The sequence below is a fragment of the Xyrauchen texanus genome, chromosome 16, assembly GCF_025860055.1.
Source record: "Xyrauchen texanus isolate HMW12.3.18 chromosome 16, RBS_HiC_50CHRs, whole genome shotgun sequence".
In the NCBI taxonomy this organism is placed as follows: domain Eukaryota; kingdom Metazoa; phylum Chordata; class Actinopteri; order Cypriniformes; family Catostomidae; genus Xyrauchen; species Xyrauchen texanus.
In genome coordinates, this window is record NC_068291.1 from 39,634,991 (window position 1) to 39,653,794 (window position 18,804).

The 18,804-nt window shown below is 38.3% G+C and overlaps 2 protein-coding genes across 3 annotated transcripts in view; both read right to left on the reverse strand.

Moving 5' to 3' along the window:
* Positions 1-15,502, reverse strand: part of LOC127657021 (mitogen-activated protein kinase-binding protein 1-like) — a 62,977-nt gene extending 47,475 nt beyond the window's left edge. For both annotated transcript variants that reach the window (XM_052145657.1, XM_052145656.1), the window contains exons 1-2: positions 15,054-15,502; positions 4,638-4,729 (exon numbers count right to left, since the gene is read on the reverse strand). In XM_052145657.1, coding sequence (XP_052001617.1) covers positions 4,638-4,729; positions 15,054-15,167 — 206 coding nt within the window. In that variant the 5' untranslated portion in view covers positions 15,168-15,502. The remainder of the gene's footprint in view (positions 1-4,637; positions 4,730-15,053) is intronic.
* A 346-nt stretch (positions 15,503-15,848) lies between these two features.
* Positions 15,849-18,754, reverse strand: LOC127657302 (type-1 angiotensin II receptor A). Its single transcript, XM_052146035.1, has one exon. It carries the CDS (start codon positions 18,254-18,256, stop codon positions 17,126-17,128), a length of 1,131 nt encoding a protein of 376 aa, XP_052001995.1. The 5' UTR covers positions 18,257-18,754; the 3' UTR covers positions 15,849-17,125.
* Positions 18,755-18,804: the final 50 nt, after the last annotated feature.

The window sequence follows — 18,804 nt, forward strand, 5'->3', positions numbered from 1 at the left end:
TGTAATCAGAAGGTCACTGGTTCGATCCCCACTGCCACAACCATTGTGTCCTTGAGCAAGGCCCTTAACTCCAGGTTGCTCCGGGGGGATTGTCCCTGTAATAATTCACTGTAAGTCTCTTTGGATAAAAGCGTCTGCCAAATGCATAAATGTTAATATAAAAATTGTCTCGTCAAGGAACTACATGGGGCTTAAGCGCACATACTGTATGCTGTGAGCAAGCATAGTCCTTATACATGCATGCTGTGATGACCTTGATTTTGAATTATGGGTTAGGTACTATTTTGGTTCAGCTTGTAAAAATACATTAACCACATTTTCCTTGCATTTTAAAAACAAGTTTAACCCATAACATCCTTTGGGTCGAGAAATTTTTATTTTTTATTTTTTTTATTTTATTTTTTTATTTAACCTTTATTTAACCAGGGAAATAATCACATTGAGATAAATATCTCATTTACAAGTGAGCCCTGGCCAAGGTAGCAACACACAATATACATAACTACATAAAACAGATTACACAACACACACATATACAACAATAAAACAAGATTAAACGTTAAGAGCAAGTGCAGACAGATTTGAATAATTTGTTTAAATGTAACTTGAACTCATTTATAGAAATAAGTACATCAAGTTTCAATGAACTTTGGATCTCATTCCAAGCAGCTGATGCACTATAAATAAAAGCAGTTTTTCCAAACTCTGTCTTCATTAAAGGAACATTTAAAAGAATATATCTACTTGAACGTAGATTATACCCTTGAATATTAAAAGTTATTAAGCTATTCATATACTGAGGAAGCATTGCTCAAATCAAATGCCATGACGTGTCACTCAGATTGTAGTATCTGCATCTGGTTTCCCTGTTTTCTCTGGTTAAGTGGAAGACTCTGTCCTGAAGCATACTGAACTATTCACCTCTCTAGATAGCACTTACTGTACACAAAACTGTACAACAATGCCTAATATGGAGTTTTACAGTAAATCTCCTCAAGACAATGAGTAAAAATATTGTAAAACATTGTAAGCATCATGACATTGTGTTTAAAAGAGTCATGAAAGGATTACGATTTTCACTGTGACAGACTCCTTGTAAACCCTATAAAGCCTGACATATGAAATAATTGTATTTTTTTATTATTTAAATGAGACAAAATCTAGGAAAACAAAAAATACTTCTTCCTCTCCTTGGTCTATACAAATGTATGCCAAATGTATGCTGTCAGAGTATGTACTGTATTTGATGAAAGACACATTTCTCAGCCAGTAAAACAGTACATTTTGTTTTATCATCTCCCCTTTTCTACCCAATTTGGAATCCCCAATCCCCAATGCACTCTAAGTCCTCATGGTGGCATAGTGTCTCGCCTCAATCCGGGTGGCGGAGGATGGATTTCAGGTGCCTCCGCGTCTGAGAGTGCCAATACGCGCATCTTATCACGTGGCTTGAGCGCGTTACCGCGGAGACGTAGTGAGTGTGGAGGCTCACGCCATTCTCCGCAGATCCACGTACAACTCACCACACCACCACTCAACCACATTATAGCGCCCACGAGGAGGTTTCCCCATGTGACTCTACCCTCCCTAGCAACCTGGCCAATTGGTTGCTTAGGAGACCTGATTGGAGTCACTCAGCATGCCCTTGATTTGAACTTGTGACTCAATATTCACTTTTCTTAAAGAAAAGGAGGAACGAGTCAAAATTATTTTGTTATGGTAATCAACATTATGCAACAAATGCAGTTGATTGAGTTTTATTTGTATTAAACCCGAAATATATCAAGTATAAGGTCCTCGGTCATAGAGTTTTTTGGCCATTGGAAATGTGTATGTTTCGTGGGCTAAGTGATAAAAATTATATTATGTTAAACAAAGTGCACTTCCTTCCCTCACAGACTCTTTTTTTTATTATTTTTTTTATTTGAATATTTCATTTAGACACTTAAAATACAACAATCTACATTGATTCTGAGGCTGGACACAGAGCAAAGTAGTGTGTCCTACTCCTAAACAACTTAATCTTTGTAACAGACCACTAAAATGGTTTCATATGAAGAGCAATTGATTATGGGCCTCCAGGAACAAAGTGAATCAATCACTATTTACCATATGGATCACTATACCCCAGAATTGGTGTTTTATATGTATACGCTGCATGTTATGGCAACAGAAAGTTAGGAGTGTTGTTAACATACTGAGAACTAAAGCTTAACATGTTAATCAGATTACAAGCACCATGTGATGAGGGAGAGGAAGGATTTGTTTTCTGTATGTGCATAAACAGCATCACAACACAACCATTGACTACTTTGTACAGTAATGCTTTGGTGCATTAATCAGTTCCATGCCAAACTCTGAAAAGAGAAACAAATAAGTAGCTTTCTAAAGCCTGCAAAGTTTTGTGAGAAACATTTAACAGCAATATACAAACATATACAATGGTATTTGCGTAGAACTCCATGATATTATATATTCCATTGTATGTAAATATATATATATTTTATAACCCATGTTACTTTTTTGTTAGTGGATGATTTTAATGCACATGTGCAAAGCTATAGATCACAGACGAGTCCAGGTGCAAATACTCACACCTGTAAACCAGTATAATCCTCGCCCATTGGCCTAATTCAATCCATTTAGCAAAATATCTAAAGTAGGCTACATTTGTATTTTGGGAAGACACCATGCACCCAGGCACGGATTTAGGAAGCAGAGGCCCCTGGGCACAAAATCTTGGAGGCCCCTCCTCCTCCTCCTCCTCCTCTCCTCTTTTCTTTTTCCTTTCCTCCTTTTTCTTTAGTTAAAAACAAAAACACCAACTCCATTTCTTGTGATGTTAACTGTGACAGCAAAAGAGATCTATAAATATCTATAAAACAAAAGACAAAATGGAAACTATCACGGAACAAAATCAACAGAATTTATTGGAATAAAAGCAGATTAAAATCTATGAAAATACAGGCTAATAACATAACTAAGAATAACTATAGTCATGTCTGTACAGTCTGTTTTTTTTACGGAGAAACAGATGATCAACGATATACTAGGTTGTAACGTGACAGAGGCTGGTAGCAGAGCAATCAATTCAGTGAATTACACTGCGCAAATCAAAAGTAATAGTACCCACCGGCACCGGATGAAGAAGGATTGACAGTCTCCACAGAATAAAATATTCATTTTATTTTATTTTTCGTGTTCGCATTTATGAGGAAAAAAAATGTTACGGACGTGACAGTTCTCCGTTACTGGACGTGACCGCTCTGAAAGCGGCACTAAAAGTAAAAGAATGCTTTAAAACGTTTTCACAGAGACCTCAAACAGAAAGCACAAAGCCTTTCTTTAAAGTGAATTTCGTTTTGTATTCATTTAAATCTTAATTTTAATCAATGTTTCATCAACCAATTCCCTAGATCCGGGCATCTAATAATCAGGGTTTTTAATAAGGGGAAAAGGTAATAGATATGCCTACATTTTGAGGCGGTCAAACTGGTAATGCACGTCACCGCCTGGTCTCTGCCGCCTTCAGCACCTGCTTCGGTTTCGGTCTCAAGCGGAGTCGGAGACTGTGGTGGTGGGGAGGCATTTGAATAGGGCTGGGGTTGGGGTTCTCTGTCTTGTCGTGCTGGTGCTGGTGCTGGTGCTCAGGTTCATCTAAAATAGCAAAGCTGGATATTGTGCTAAACCCAGCATCACCGCAGGCTCTTTATTTTCGTCGAGCCGACTTTTGAAAAAAGTAGAGATGGCTGGAATATTACTCCTAATTAAAACCTCTCGGCTATCCTTCTCCTTTTTAGCTTTACGTTTTGTGGCTCCGCTGCTCCACCGTTTTTATCCATTTTGTTAGTTTTTTTCGATGTCCTCAACTCTCTTCTACCGCCTGTTTTGCCGCTATCAACAGTTTCAGCGGTAACCTGACTCGTCATCATCCGACACAGCCGAAAAACTGATCATGATACTTTTTTGCGTGTAAATAAATTATTGTTAACACACATACGCACAATTACACACGCATTCATGAATTTTAATTTAATTTAATACTAATAAAAAAATTACAAAAAAGGATGAGGCCACACAGTTAGTGGGGTCTTGGAGGCCCCCGGGCACCGGCCCAATCGGTCCGGTGGTAAATCCGGCCTTGCATGCACCCATAAGATGTTTCGAAAACCAAATTCTTTTAGTAAAATTGCAGACCAACCACCAGGATAATGTGCAGTAGACAGGAGTCTGTAAGCATTCCTGTTTGCACCACACCCAATCTGAGATCACTAATCTATTATCAGATATTTATCTCTTTCTATCTTGTTTTCTCCCTGTGGTCTTTTTTCTCATTTTCGCCAACAGGACATTTCAGTCTTGTTTAACCTGAGGATATGCATGAGTTCACAATAAATTGAATTCTGGCTTTAATCACACCTCAGTCTAGCTTTATTCTAGTGCTTAGCTGCAAAACTAACCTCCTAATACAATGGGGATTTGGCAATTGAGTAATTAAGTTCCGGTGGAAGAAAAACTACCTTCAAGGGACAAACGGACTCACTGTCATAGATCACAATGATTCACAAAAGTTATTCATGCAATTGTCTATTCAAACTGCTAAAAGAAAGTTTATCAAGTGAAACCGATTTACTCACCCGGCTGGGTAGGCAACAAGTCCTGAGTGTGGGTTACACGCTAAAGCACGATTCCCAGCGGAAGTGATTCCAAGAACTTTCTCCAAAGTCACCTGTGGAATTACAAAAAACAAAGTAGTAAAGAAACGTTATGATGGGCCCTGCAGTCTAATTTAAGTTACAGAAAACCAATCATTAAAAACAAATAGCCATAATCATCACACTACATAAAAATATGACCATATGACCAAAAACACACATAACACAGACCGTGTTTACCATGTATATACTGGCTTATGCAGAAAAGGAATATGACCAAATTCTGGTTGATATTTGAATAGTTTTGCACATTTAAGCAGTAACTGTTTGGACGTTTTGTGTGGGGACACAAAGTTGTGATCTTAAAAATCTCATCTATCACATACAGACATCCTCAAATATCATGAGGCCATGAGAAATGTTGAGACCAAAAGTTCCAAGACAAACGGGAAAAACTCAAGTCAAGACTAAGTTGGTTTGAGAAAAATTTCAACAACTTAATTGTTCTGAAACTACTTTAGATTAGAACAAAGTCCAGAGACTGTGATTGTAAATAAATAACATGATTATCCTATAAACATCATGTCTGTTTGGCCAATGAGAGATGAGCAAAATTACAGCAGCAGTGTAGCTGATGAAAGTCAACATGCAACAAATTTACTCCAAAGTTTTTCACTTCTAATTACAATACTGATCTAAAATATTGTTTATTGTGCAGGCTGTGAGTGAGACATTTTATATTCCCGTAGAAAAAAACTCATCTGGTAACTATAGAGCTCCTAAACAGTGGTGTCATCTTATATAGAAATCATGAGAAATGTTTCATAAACATTTGTTAAGAAGGACCGCACAAACTCAGTGAACAAGTCATAACATTTAATCAAAGACTGAAAGGAGTATTAACATATATATTAGGTCAAACGATAGGGGATTTTGCCGATACCAATAACTAAGGTGCTGGAAAAGGCCGATAACCGATTAATCGGCCAATAATGTAAAAAAATAACAAATGTTTGGGTTTCCTTTTTATCATTCTTACTATGTGTGAGGAAACTGGACGAGATGGATTCAGTTGCAGAAAACAGGTTTAATCACAGACTGGTAATAGTACAGAGGGCAAATCCAGAGGAGTGTAGTTGAGACGAGAGCAAAGTCAAAGCCAGGAGATCAGTATACAAAACCAAAGCACGAGAACAAACAAACAGGTAGACTAAGCGAACACTGGCGTTAGCAAATCAAAGAGAATAACAAGCAATAACCAACAAAGCTAGACTGAAAGGGCAACAGTACAGGTGAAACTAATACTAGGGTGATTGGGAACGAGTGTGAGAGCTGGAAGTGGGTGGATTCGGGAACTGGAGTTCGTGACTCTATGAAAAAATGAAAATTTGGTGCATAACATGGGACTTTTAACTGTAAACAAGCCCAAAATTTACTGGGGATTCTCATTTTAAAATGGAGACTTGGCTCTCTTACAATGCTCTATATTTAACTATTTACCAAATTAAGCTTTTTATAGCCTATATATACACCAGCTGAAGAATTTTGTTTGTATATATTCAGTTTATGTCTGTATGTACATATGAATATTAAATTTATATGAAAAAAAACACGATTTTCTTTACAATATGGTTAAAAGACAAATAATGATATATATTTAGCAGATGAGGTTTTCTTAATTGTTCTTTACAAGATAGTAGGAGACACAATGCATGTGCTGATGAGGCATGTTTCAATATAATCACATTGTTTTTGCATGCCCTTACTTCAATTTAGAACTCTTGATTGAAAAAAAAACAACATAATATTTACATTTATGCATTTGGTAGACGCTTTTATCTAAAGCGACTTACAGTGCACTTAATTCAGGGACAATCCCCCTGGAGCAACCTGGATTTAAGTGCCTTGCTCAAGGACACAATGGTGGTGGCTGTGGGGATCGAACCAGCGACCTTCTGATTACCAGTTATGTGGTTTAGCCCACTACGCCACCACCATACGCTTACAGTGAAGATAAAAATATGGATGAATATTAGTAATGTAAAATATTTAAATATAGCAAATCCCCACGGGATGTCAGTAAGGCTGCTGTCATACTTAAGAATTAAGCCATTCCAACTGTAGAGTAACACTGAGAAAGAAAAACTATCACCAACTATCAGCATAGAATTTTGCCGATAACAGATAGTTCAGAAAAGGAAATATCGCTACCGATTTATCTGTAAAACTGATAAACCTGTATCAGTCTACCTCTAATATGTATCATATTTAAAGGTGCAGTGTGTAAGATTCAGAAACCCTTGTTATTAATGACACCTGTGGCCGATAAGTGAACTGCAGCAGCTACCTGTTGCTCGTGCTCACGCACACACTCCATAGTGTAACGAGAGCCAGCTTGTTAGTGCACCCACCTCCCAGGCCAGAGACGCTGGTTCGAGTCCCGTTCGGAGCGGGGTGACCAGGGCCAGTTACATTGGTGCCGTGACCCGGATGGGAGTGAGGTTTAGGGGGGTGAGTGTAACGAGAGCCAGCTGGTAGATAGCTGTGCAATGTGTAAACATCACTCTCCTGACCTCAAGAGGTGCACTAGCGACTGATGCTAGAGGCTGTAGCCTTTAGCCTCCTTGTTAGCGCACCCGCCTCCCACACTGGAGACGCCAGTTCGAGTCCCTTTCGGAGCAGGGCGACCAGGGCCGGTTACACGAGCATCGACCAAAACAATGACGTAACGTACAAAGAGACGATGTGATTCACCAGCATCATGCTGACACATGAGGTAGCAGAATTTCCCATGCTTTGCTGTTATGTAAGCTTACCTGTCCAATAAGAAAAACGAAAATTCAGGGTCGGTTTTGATCCCCAAAACCGAACGAAGGACCCTCCAGGAATCAAATGCCCTACTGATGTTCACTCTAGTTTTCGTTCGACCACGTTCCCGCTGGGCCAGATGGGATTCAGTAGATAAATGTTTTCTGTTTGTTTTTGGCTTACTCTGAGTTTGTGTATGAGTCGGTGTTGTGCTGGGAGCTGGACGTTTGCTAGATTCCATCTCTAAGATAACATTACCTAGTGTTGCAGTTTGTTGTCGCTGTTGAATAGTGGAAGAGAAGTCAAGTCAAGTCAGCTACTGTCTGAGGCAAGGCTCTCGGGAGCGTGGATAAACGTCACATCCTTTGGGTTTTCCCGGCAAAAGTGACCCACTCCCTTCACATGAAAATCAGTCTACAGGCTTTAATAGGCAACATAGGAAATCCGGGAAGGGCTAATTTTTTAAGTTGCATTAAAAGCCGTTCACACATTGGCAATAAAAAAAACATTTAACTAGCATTCAGTCACATATTTCATTACAATATACATGTTAACACTGTAACACACTGAGTAACAGTATGAATTATGTACTTTACATGCAATCCTTTGGTGAAATACCCTATAATTGTGCTCGCTATCACAATTAATTCTTGTACGATGGAAATGTGATATGTTAGGCAGACTTTAGCAATGCTACCTCAAACAAAGAGAAGTCCACATGTACCATCTTTTGAATTTTTTATATTGTAAGAACAATACAACACAGACCGGTTAAATGAACATCTGTTTTGTCATCTGACATGAAACCCTGAAGTCTGCCAGGTCACCTCTTCAAAGCAAGTACGGCCACATCCAAGCAAAGTACACTCACTCACATAAATCACAGTCACTTTAAATATGGTTCAATGGAGGACTGAGATGAAGAACACCTGGTTTATGACGTGGACTTCACAATGAGCCCAACCCTGCCATCTCAGGCAGTTCCACTGGTTTATAAAAAGAGAAAGACCCATTATATAACACTAAAATTTACTCTAAAAATGCAATCGAAAAATTGGAAGTTATTTGTGAGAAATGGTTTAGCACCTTATGTTTGCAATATACCACTTAGTTCTGAAGTCAACATTAAGACAGCTCAAGCAGCAATATTTCAAACCCTATTTATCTTTGTTCATTTTCCAACTGAAAGAAGAAAGTAGCCACAATCTATTACCACAAAACTTGGTGAAGTTGCTGAAATTGGCAAAAAGCATTACAATTTTAGTTTTTGCCTGAATTTACAATTGTTGCACATATTTTTTGACAGACATCTAAACTGTATATACACTGTTTATAAGTGCCCTGGAGTTCATGAAAAAGAAAAGAGATGCTCAATTTCAAATGTAAGCTGTTTTAGCTATTCCTCATTCAACATCTCTGCTGGGAATTTCTGAGCCAAAAGCATTTTTTCCACAAACTTTTTGCAATCCATGCATGTAGAATCTCCAGATAAATGCAAAGAACTTGAGCCAGAAGTCAGTTAAGTATGCAGAACCTGGAGGAATGGCTTTGATTCGATGCAACAAAGCATGTAAACCTTAAAAAGCAGAAACCTCAGTCATGAACGGATATATGTAGACTAACAAAAAGCTATGATTCCTTTGTCTGGCTCAATACACCAGAGACTCCCTAACTGCTTTAGGCAGTGGGAGAGAAAAAGAGAGAAAGAAAGAGAGAGAGAGAGAGAGAGAGAGAGAGAGAGAGAGAGAGAGAGAGAGAGAGATGTGAAAAGAGATGTTTTTTTAACAGAACAAAGACACCTTGACAGTCTTTTGCATAGCGCTTGAACAGCATGTTTAATATATGAAAGAGTCAATGAGTGCATTTACATGCACTTGAAATGTTCGATTTCAGTCTAAAGCAAGAATTTGTCTTTGTAAAATGTCATGTATACACTTTAGTCAGACTAAAATTGTTCCAATTTGGTTTTTGCTAAATCAAACAAACAGACTTAGATTATGCGATTGTAGCTAGGCTTCGTCCAGCATGTATACATGTTAATCGGACCACAATTGGCCTCCAAAAAACATTTGTATGTGCAAGGAACAGCAGCCAGTAGAGATGCTGGTGCCCCCATAGGTAGTAGGTGCACTACACAAACTGCGTAACATGCGTATAGGGAACAGCATTACAGCATCAGTAATACCACATTGAAAATGAATAGAATAAGAATAGTTCAGATAGTCCCTTACAACATCTTTGACAGTTTTAGCAACAAATGCTTCTGGAGTTTTTAATAATACAAAGTGTATATCCTTTCAAATAAGATGAGAACTTTCCTGACCCATGACTTATAAACATTTGTATTATTTTATATCTTCGATTATTTATCTTCTTTATCTTAACATCTGTGTCGGTTTATGTATTTTGTTTTATATAAAAAAATGTCCCTTCACCTGTACTTGTCTTTATGACTCAGTGATTGTATTCAATATTGCTGGATCTGAGTAATTTTATACATCTTACTGAACATTTAACCTTTTTTCAATAAAAATATCCACTGTTTTAGCCCAATGTGTGGACTTTTCAGATGGTCCCTTACCACTCCCTTCACATCATTAGCATGTTTCAGTACGATGTGTGGACTTTTCAGATGACCCCTTACTCACTATATAAATATGTCCACCTTATATCAATGTTGAATAAACAATGTGGAACAATTTCCACATGAAGCCATCTGACCAGCTTAAGGGATAAATCGCATATAATCGTCTTCTGCCTTCGGACATCACCATAAGCAAAATGGATAACATGCATCTGATCCGCACCAAAATCAACATGTAAAGAATGTAAGAAATGCACATGGCTTTAAAGTGTTCCATGTTGTTGTGCCTGTTGTGAGTCTTGCCGTTGAGAAGCTAGTAAGCTGAAGTGCTACTACAGGTAAAAACAGGAAACTGTCTACGACACTTCCTCAGCTATTTGATTACGCCTGGTGTCAAATATACTTGGACAGAGAGATGAAGACTGTAGCTCGACTATGCAAAAACCCATGGTAGCTCAATTATAACTGCCCATGTAAACGTACTCATTAGCCGAATTTCCACAAAAAAGGCCATCAGGGGTCAATGTCAAAGGCAGAGTTTTGCTGAACTTAAAAGTTGTGTATCCAGTGCATTACCGTACAGGTTCGGTAAAAAATAAACAAATACTGCGGGTACAGTACAAATCCGTTTAAATGCACAATGAACAAAGAAATAACTTTCCATGGTTTGAGATCATGGTCAATGAGTTGTCAATGCTAACTTATCTTGCTAGCTAGCTAACTTGATATTCTAGATAACATGATATCTCAGCTTGAGCTTCACTCTTGCTTGTGAAATGGGTGGGCTGTGAGACGTTGGCACCAGAGTGGTATATTAAGGGCATGTTTTAGGGAAACGCTGCGGGAGTATTGGCCCAATGGTGGGAATGTAGATCGATTTTTGTCTCGCGGCTCGAGGTCCGAGACTATTGGCCCCAGCTGACCAGTTGATAGCCCTGGCCCAATAGTGGAAGAGTGGCTATTGATTTGCAGCAGTTGCCATCTCTGATCATGCAACATTCAATGAGACTTTGGAATAAAATAGTGCTGTGCACACACTCAGTACATTTATAAAACCATGATTGCCAAATTGGTTTAAATTTTTGGTCTGAAACCAAAAACAAAACATTAATTAAAACTGCATATTACAAGTGCATTACTAAGCGGTTGCTAGGGTGGTTGCTTATTGGCATGCAGTTGAAGTTAGAAGTTTACATACACCTTAGCCAAATACATTTAAACTCAGTTTTCACAATTCCTGACATTTAATCGTAGACAACATTCCCTGTCTAAGGTCAGTTGGATCACTTTTTATTTTAAGTATGTGAAATGTCAGAATAATAGTAGAGAGAATTATTTATTTACTTCATCACATTCCCAATGGGTAAGAAGTTTACATACACTTTGTTAGTATTTGGGTCATTGTCCATTTGGAAGACCTATTTATGACCAAGCTTGAACTTCATGGCTGATGTCTTGAGATATTGCTTCAATATATCCACATAATTTTCCTTCCTCATGATGCCATCTATTTTGTGAAGTGTACCAGTTCCTCCTGCAGCAAAGCACCCACACAGCACGGTGCTGCCACCCCCAAACATAACGATGTTCATTATGGCAAAAATGTAATTTTTGTATCATCAGATTCAAGGAAATTTCTTAATAGCCCATGTGCTTTTGCAAACTGTAGTCTGGTTTTGTATGGTGGTTTTGGAGCATTGGCTTCTTCCTTGCTGAGCTGCCTTTCAGGTTATGTCGATATAGGACTCGTTTTCTGCGGGTATAGATATTTCTACCTGTTTACTCCAGCAACTTCACAAGGTCCTCTGCTGTTGTTCTGGGACTGATTTGCAAACTACATTCATCTCTAGGAGACAGAATGCATCTTCTTCCCAGGGAGTATGATGGCTGCGTGGACCCATGGTGTTTATATTTGCGTATTGTTTGTACAGAGGAAGGTGGCATCTTCAGGCATTTGGAAATTGCTCCCCAGGATGAACCAGACATTTTTTTTCCCCATGAGCATAGAGGCACTGAGTTTGAAGGTAGGCCTTAAAATACATCCATTTACACCACCAACTGACTCTGATTAGCCTATCAGAAGCTAATTGGCTAATTGTCTAAAGTCTTGACATCATTTTCTAGAATTTTCCAAGCTGCTTAAAAGCACAGTTAACTTAGTGTATGTAAACTTCTGACCCACTGGAATTGACAATCTGTCTGTTAACAACTGTTGGAAAAATTACTCATGTCATGCACAAAGTAGATGTCCTAAACAACTTGCCAAAACTATAGTTTGCTAATATTAAATCTGTGGAGTGGTTAAAAAAAAGAGTGTTAATTACTTCAACCTAAGTGTATGTAAACATCTGACTTCAACTGTAAGTCAAAAGAGCCAACATCTAAGTCTTTATGATATTCACAGCCATACATATGGCTCAAGTCTATAACAATCTTTGACATTTTTTTAACATGGCAAACAAAAATCTTAAGTCTGAGCAAGCTGAAAAGTAATAGCACACATCTACTCTACAAGACTGTATCATTTACTGTCTGTCCATAGCACAGATGGTGCCTGAGATATACGACAAATTTTAATATTTAGGGTTCAGTATTGATCAAAGTCCTGAAAAGAAAAAAGTGGTAATTACACATTTTGTCAAAATTGAGTTACAGTGCATTCAGAAAGTATTCAGACCCCTTAATGGTTTCAAATTTTTTCTTTTGTTGCAGCCTTATGCTAAAATGCTTTAAATTATTATTATTATTTTTTAATTTAAAAAGAAAATAAATGTATTATAGTATTCAGACCCTTTGCTATGACACTTGAAATTTAATTCAGGTGCATCCCATTTCTGTGGATTATCTTTGAGATAACACTTTGACTGGAGTCCACCTCTGGCAAATTCAATTGACTGGACATGATAAATCCATATAATAATCCACAGAGCAAAAACCAAACCACGAGGTCAAAGGAACTGCCTGCAGAGCTCAGAGACAGGATCGTGTCGAGGCACAGATCTGGGGAAGGCTACACATTTTCTTGGCTGCATTGAAGGTTCCCCAGAGCACAGTGTCATACATAATTCTTAAATGGAAGAAGATTGGAACAACCAGATCTCTTCCTAGAGCTGGCTGCCTGGCGAAACTGAGCAATCAGGGGAGAAGGGCCATGGTAAGAGAGGTGACCAAGAACCCGATGGTCACTCTGGTTGAGTTCCAGAGATCATGTGTGGAGATGGGAGAAACTTGCAGAAGGACAACCATCACTGCAACACTTCACCGATCTGGGCTTTATGGCCAGACGAAAGCCTCTCCTCAGTGCAAGACACATAAAAAAAGCACCTAAAGGACTCTCAGAATGTCAGAAAAAAGATTCTCTGGTCTGATGAAACAAAGATTGAACTGTTTGGCCTCAATTCCAAGCTTCATGTCTGGAGGAGACCAGGCATTGCTCATCACTTTCACAATACCATCCCACCGGTGAAGCATAGTGGTGGTAGCATCATGCTGTGGAGGTGTTTTCAGTGACAGGGACTGGGACTGGGGGACAGGTCAGGGTTGAAGGAAATCTGAATGCAACAAAATACAGAGGTATCCTTAATAAAAAACCTGGTCCAGAGTGCTCAGGACATCAGACTGGTCCAAATGTTCACCTTTCAAAAGGAAAATGACCCTAAGCACACAGCCAAGACAATGCAAGATTGGCTTAGGGACAACTGAATGTCCTTGAGTGCCCCAGCTAGAGCCCGGACTTGAACCCAATCAAATATCTCTGGAGAGACATGAAAATGGCTGTCCACCGACAGTCCCCATCCAACCTGACAGAGCTTGAGATCTGCAGAGAAGAATGGCAGAAAATCCCCAACTCCAAGTGTGCAAAGCTTATCGCATCATACCCAAAAGGATTTGAGGCTGTAATCGCCGCTAAATGCGCTTCAACTAAATACTGAGTTAAGGGTCTGAAAACGTATGTCAATGTACTATTTCATTTTTTTCTTTTTTAATAAGTTTCCAAAGTAATCAAGTTTTTTGCTTTGTCTTTATTGGGTATGGAGTGTAGCATAAGGCTGCAATAAACAAAATGTGAGAAAAATGGTGGGGTCTGAATACTTTCTCAATGTACAATAATAGTAAAAAACGTTGATGGCCTTTTTCTCAGTTTCATTGATTTGGTTTCAAATGTACTAGTGTCCACATCAATGTGTCATTTATGACCAACAAACCATGTGCAGCTCTTGTCTCAGAGTTATTCAAGGAATTCATCTGTGTTGCAAAACAGTCTGAACAATGTTAAAGTCACAGAGACTCCTGCATGTGAAAGGGAAGTACAGTCACCCAAGAGTGTAGACCAGTAAACTGACATATACAACGGAATGTAACAGTCAGAGCTTACACACGCACAATTATACATTAATAGTTACAGCTACTATAAAAAGACCAAGAGTGCCTTTTCACATTGGACATTAAGATTTAGACCGCAACTGTTTCTTTTCAGCTCCAACTCAAACTGGATATATGAAACACAAGGCATGTGAATCATGTGAATTATTATGCATCCCACACTGATCTGTAATAACATGCATGCACTCATGTATAGAGTGTCTTATATGAAAGACATGTGTGTTTGGGTTTTTTGTGCATCATATCTGTGCAAATCCATACCTGGTACATCCTGCTTTATTTTCGTATTTCGTTTTGCATTTAATTTTCATAACATATGGCAAATATACTACATTTTCACATAATGCTTTGTATTGTGCACCCAGTATGCTCTTTACCAAGGCTTAAAATTATTTGCGACATGTGGCAAATATAGGTCAGTGCATTTCACAGCCTTGTTACAGTTCACCGAGAGAGCTCCAAAATGTTTATCTCTAGACCTTGCGTAACAAAACCATGGAAAGAATCTGACAAATTAGTGCCATTTCATTGTCACCTGGCATTAAATGGCATTCACAGTGGTTTATAATGGGATACATTTGATTCCATATGCTTCATGGCAAATATACAGTAATGCACTGTACCTTACTACTGAGAGTCTCCTTGTTGTTCCCAGGTTTACTTCTTCTTAATTTGATGGAAGGCGATCGGAGCAGATTTTTAATCCGGCTTTTAATTGTTGTATTTTCCACTGTCATCTTGATTTGGTGTGCTGTTGATAATGTTTGCAACAATGTTTCCAGACCCACCAAACAAACAAACAAACAAACGGCGATACAGCTATGGCCCTTTGCTGTATGTACAATCGCAGTCGATAATCAATTCAACAATAAACGAGTAAAATAAGCCATGATCTGACCACAGCCTTATATTTCATATACTAAACCAAAGCATCGGAACCGTCATCGTTGTCCACTATAAACGGAGCTTTAAATCCCGTTCGGTAGTCCCGTCGTCTTTCCTATCTGTGGAAGTCGCGCTCCAAACTAACGCATATTTGTTCAAATGGATCATGACTCCTGTTTGGTGTCAGCAGTTTGACAGCAAGCCACTCTCACCTTCATCCGTAATACCTTTACCGGTACAGTGTGTATTTACGAATACTACTATGACGACGGCTTGACTCGTGAATATTAATTAGGTACCGTGACGTTGGTTCTGTAGCTTATGTGATTGGCTACATATAACAGATGTTAGATGAAGTACGTTGGATGGATGTCCTGTCCGCAAAGGTCAGTTTCAATTTCCAAAGTATTTTATTGAGATAATAGTACAATATTGCCAAAGCATCAATATACACATCAAAACCTGACAAAAAATAAATAAAAAAATAATAATAATAACAACGAGTGACAATAAAAAAAAAAAAGGTAGGCCTACTAGTAATTTAACAAAATCAATTACAATAATTAACAATTAAAAGACAATACATAATTAACAAGACATTCGTTAATAAAGAACACAGGACGTATTTTCTTTTGAATATTAATTAGGTCATGTGACTAGACGCTCCAGTAAGGTTACGAAGTAACTTAATATTCATAAGATATGCCTTCGCCATAGTATAATAACAGCACACAACACGCATGACTGCAACAGGATGGATTTTACTGAACATATGGGCGGTTGTGATATACGGTAGTGTTTCTGTTAAGTGTAGACGATTTGTTCTTGAGAATGTGAGGTAAAATGTTATATATATATATATATATATATATATATATATATATATTTTATGTTGACCAATAATTGTACAAGTAGTTGAAGTACAGCTCATAAGATGGCTTAACCCATCACATCTATTTATATTGCTCACATTTGCATTTTACAGTAATGGCTAGAATGCAAATTACATTGCATGTAACAGGGTTACAATACTAAACAGGCATTATAACTGTATTACATTATGTATTTAAAAAATGAATAGTACCAACGCACATCTCCATTTAGGCTATATTGTATCTAGACATTACACTCCCAATTTTTTCCTAAACTTGCAGGTGTCTTTCCTTTTCAACAATGGTTTTGGTGTTGGATGAGGGGTATTTAGGGCTGGCAAATTTAGATTTATGATGTAGAGCGACAGACATACTGAACCCGTTGTGCTATTAAGACAAAACAAATAAAATAAAAACAGCACAATGGCAGAATCAACTGTTTTAGGTTAAATTGACTTAGAACTACAGACCCCAACTCTTGGTTGGAAAATGTTTAATTGTTCACTCTTTTAAAGTAATTTCTAAAAGTGTACATTTATTATTTTATTGATTTATGGCGTGTGTACACTGGCGTTTAGACTTTCTATTTATTTTACGCCAATTCTGCCATCTAGTGATTGTAAAATATACCTTAGCTAGTTTTATTAAAAGCAATCCACTAAGTATTAACATCTATATGAATCTATGGGTATAAAAATGGGAATATTGATTGAATGATTGCTTAATATTTGAACAGATTTAGAAACAGTGTAAAACATGCCAAGAATATTTAGATACAACTAGATAAAACAATACATTAATAGTTATAATTTATTAGACCTACCCCTAAGTCTATTGCGGTTGCAATACACCACAACACAAGAATATGAAGACCCCGAATGCATCAATTCACAATTGTGCGAATGACAAACTAGCCATTAAAAATATCATACATTTTCCTAATTTACTATTTTTATTATTTCCTGTTTCTTTGTTTTGAAACTTCCATTAATTTGGACCACACTGACAGGTTCCACTGAAGGCCCTCCCAAGTCTGGTTTCTTACATAACTTTCTACACCAGTTTGCCAACACTACCTTATGAAGCAGCTCACCATGTCCCTGCTGCATGTGGAAAATTAAGGGATCCAGACATGCATTGAGACAATACAGTAGTTCGGAGGCTTCGGCGAGTAGGTTGACCACCCATGCAACCCAGCAAGTGTTTTTGCAGTCATACAAATTGAAGAAAATAATACAGGCAATGATGTGAAGCAGCTGCCCTGGAACCCAACACACCAAGAAATTGGCAATGAAAACTGCAATTAGACAGATGGTCTTGTCCAGGCCTTGCATGTTGCCTGCGCCCCACTGCTGTCGTGATTGCTTCATCCGGGCAATGATCTTCACATATGAGGGAATGAGGAGGAGCAGTGGGACAGTTACCTGAATAGAGTAGTAAGACAAGAGATTGTACGATGCTTCGGTGGTTCTGAACCTGGAGATCACCATAGCCCCACATACATGGATGCCATCCTTCCTGACCCAGTACAGAATGTTAGGATAACTGAAATAAACAAGGAGGGCTGTAATAGTCCATAGTAGAAGTGAAACCAATGCACTGTTCCGTGGTGTGCGGATCATTCTGGACTCAAGAGGGAAGATGATCGCAAGGAATCGGTCAGTGCTGATGGCGCAGATGAACATGGTACTGGACGTCAGCCCGACAAAGTACAGAATTTTCACCATGATGCAGAGAGAATGACCTATTTTCCAGTTGTAGTCGGAGCTGATGTAGAATGCCCAGGGTCCCATAGAGGCCAGATAGGTAAGGTCGCACAGAGCAAGGTTAAGAACACCTATGGATCCGATACTCCAAGGCTGGGATGGCCGTAGGCAAACCCACAGGCTCCAGAGATTACCAATTGTTCCAAGAAAGGACAGTATGTAAAAGACAAGCGGTATGAAGTGTGAAGCATACTTGCGGTTGGAGGGACAGTCCATGTAGGGAACCAAAGGAATAGCAAAATCGTGGGAGTAGCTGCAGTTCTTTGTCCAAACCCAGTAAGCACTGCGGTTTATGGCTGACATTTCTTATTCTTGCCCGATACTGTTTTTTAGGGGAGGAAAAACATCAAAATTAGTTGTATTCTAAATCCCAGATGGTTTAAATGAACATACCAATTAAATATAATCTCATAAATTATTCACATTTTTTGTATTTGATGCAATATGTATTAAAGAGTCTCAAATGTATCATTCAACCTATCTGGCTGACGAAATGTGCATGAAAAGAATGGATGTAAATCTTACCTTCACAAAGCTGAATGAGGTTTGATTAAACCTTTCAGCATCTTCTGTATATCAACCCTGATCCTTCCTGGAAATACATTTCTCGTTTTTTCTCTTGGGAGTCGGCTCCAAGTGTCAGTAAGCAGGGTTTCGTGACCATCAGCTAATAATTACCGGCTTCTATATTTCTCTAGAGTCTGTATCAATTCAAACCACTACTGCAGGTCTTTGAGGTAAATCATTTTACAAAGTGCTACTTGGGAGGAATAAACGTGATAGCAAACCAATAAAATTCACTTTTAATAAAGAATATATCAAGTTGTGAAATCTGGAATTGAACTGAGAAT

Bases quoted from the DNA above. Each gene is read 5' to 3' on its own strand.
- LOC127657302 (XM_052146035.1), bottom strand. From the start codon at position 18,256: ATGTCAGCCATAAACCGCAGTGCTTACTGGGTTTGGACAAAGAACTGC.